The following is a 2,612-nucleotide window of genomic DNA, read 5'->3' on the forward strand; positions in this document are numbered from 1 at the left end:
TCAGTGATTATGTTTATATTTGCAGAGGTCTATAGCTACACTCTACAATTAAACTCGTAAACTACAGTCCAAGGGGAGAGAGAAAGATGCACAAATACAGCGACGACTATCACAAAAATACAAGACAATCGCGTCCGTTCGCAGATGCTCGGTTTCTGTACAAAATACAACACCTGCCCAACAACGTACAAAGGAAATAAAACATGAGTGAAAACATTCACGTCATAAATAAATGTGTTCGTGAAAGTCAAAGGAATTCAAGTATTTTCTTTCTTCGTACAGTTATAATGTAACCAAACTGCGCTTTTTTTATTTTATTTTTTCTCTTACAAGAAAAAAAATATTTAAAAAAAATCATACATATATAAAGTTATTACAAAGTGGAAAAAAAAGGAATAGAATTATCTCATTTATTTTTTTATTTATCTCTTTTTCTTTTCTCTGACGCTGGACACATATTTGTGCACTGGAAAAAAAGAACAATATCAGCATCGAACAGTCTCGTAATTAAGGTTAATACAAAATCCAACAGTGATAAATATGCAGAGAGGGGGAATCATCGTGTGTTTTGGTACATCTGTGCTGTCCATATTGATTAGAGTGGTTATTGTGGCGGTTTTCTGACTGCAGCCTCCATTATTGTTCTTTACTGTCGCTCCTTTCTTTGTTCATTTTCTTCATCTTCATTCGCCGGTTCTGGAACCAGATTTTGACCTGCCTCTCGGTCAGATTCAGCACCCTCGCCACCTCGTACCGACGGTCTCTTGTAAGGTACATATTGAACAAAAACTCTTTTTCCAGTTCCAGAGTCTGGTACTTTGTGTAAGGACATCGCTTCTTCCTTGTGGAGCGGGCGTGTATCCAATTTGCCACAGGGTTATCTGCGAATAAAAACCATACAAATAACAAAAAAAAAAACAATAATAAAGGGCAGAAAGGCAAGACATAATCAAAACCGAAACTATGACAAATGACTCTGCCCACATGAGAAAATGTGCCTCTGCAGTTTTTAGCTACTAAGTGGGCGTGAGAGAAGATGCCTCAATTAAAAACAGTGTCAGCCTGAGCTGAGTTTAAGCTGATAGTAAACATTTTCCGAAAGAATTCTCAGCGTCCGACTTTGCAGGCTTTTACAGTGATTTGCTTCCTCGTCACTTTAACTTGTGAGTCACTCTGTCGTAAAATCCTCAATGCGCTTATTCACTTTATTGGCCCATAAAATGGCCAGTAGTTCAAGCCGTTACAGGTCCGTGCTGATGAAAGTCCTCGAGTGTGTCCCTACATTCCTTAAGCTGGCTGCAGGAGTCATGAGAATTAGTTTTGGACTCATGAGAGAACATTTCTATATATAAGATTATATTATATTCCCGTTCACATGGGGATTATGTTAGGACTGGGAATCCCTTTTTATTTCCAAGATAGGCCTACGTGGAAAAAAATACAAAATAATTAAACAGGGCTGAGAGTCGGCTCATACTGAGCCCTAGTGTGCTGCATGAAATGGCACGAGGTCAAAAAATATGGTCGTTAAAATGCTCAATAAAACATTTACTGATGAAGTCGTGTGTCTGTGGTTGACTTTTAAAAGCACACCCTTTTTCTCCCTCATACCATGCAATATAATTCCAAATTCAACGTGTTCCTGTAGGTTTGAGTCCATGTTTACAACCTCGTCTGGTTTTATAGCCCCAATATTAGCCTAATAGCGTTTGGCTTTTATAGTTCCTAACGCTTTCCTCCGTACAGCAGAGGAGACCCGGAGCTGAGCACGAAACAGGGAATCAATCTGCTTTAAATTTCCACTTTGCTTATGATTTCACTTTTACGTGCGACGTTAAAATGCCTCTCGGCCAAAAGTAGTTTTACACAACCCTCAACTGAAAACTCCCACCCGGCTGTAAAAAGACCTGCAGGAGCTTGAACTTACTCGGATCTAGCTCCGGCTTCTCTTCTTTATGTTTCCCTGAAACAAGGAGCTCCGGCTCGGGAGAGGAAACATTTTGATGCGTCTTGTCTCTCATGTCAGCGGATGAGCAGTACAGATAATCCGTGTAGTTCCGTCCGCTGGAGCCGAGGCACTCTCCGGCTCTGTGCTCCTGAAAGGCGTCGGGCTTCAGCCCGTAGTGCCTGTTGTTCCCCGGGTAGCCATGGAAAGTCACGGCGCCTGATATCGGCTCCAGCCATGACCGCACGTACCGCGAGTCTGTGCCTATGTGCGGTTGGTGACTGTATGGATGATAAACCACTGAGGACTGGGAGTGTACGGGGGCCCAGGAGGTGGAGAAGACCGGCGTCTTGGGTGCGAAGCTGCAGGAAGGATAGTCTGAACACTCCGGTACTAGGGACGTCGGACGAGGGGCGGCTGGGTGCGAACCGGGCGCCGAGAAGCGAGCAGCAGCAAGGACATCCTCGTTTTCATGGTTGATCAAGGAGTCCACATAGTAATTACTTATGGGACCCGTGGTCGACATGTCGAAGCTTCCCTGACTCTTTTACATGCATCCGATTATTATATGGAGTGTATGTGTACTTTTTTATCTGGCCATAGAACAATCAAGGCAGGTAATTATTTCTCAACGCTCCCTTGCCTGCCATTGGCTGCCTCGTGAACA

General features: G+C 43.1%; 1 protein-coding gene across 1 annotated transcript; it reads right to left on the reverse strand.

Moving 5' to 3' along the window:
• On the reverse strand, positions 1-2,612 carry hoxc9a (homeobox C9a). Its single transcript, XM_058642354.1, has 2 exons — positions 1,928-2,612; positions 1-881 (listed from the first exon to the last, which is right to left on the reverse strand). Exons 1-2 carry the CDS (start codon positions 2,469-2,471, stop codon positions 637-639), a joined length of 789 nt encoding a protein of 262 aa, XP_058498337.1. The 5' UTR covers positions 2,472-2,612; the 3' UTR covers positions 1-636.

Source organism: Solea solea, chromosome 11 (genome assembly GCF_958295425.1).
Source record: "Solea solea chromosome 11, fSolSol10.1, whole genome shotgun sequence".
NCBI lineage: Eukaryota > Metazoa > Chordata > Actinopteri > Pleuronectiformes > Soleidae > Solea > Solea solea.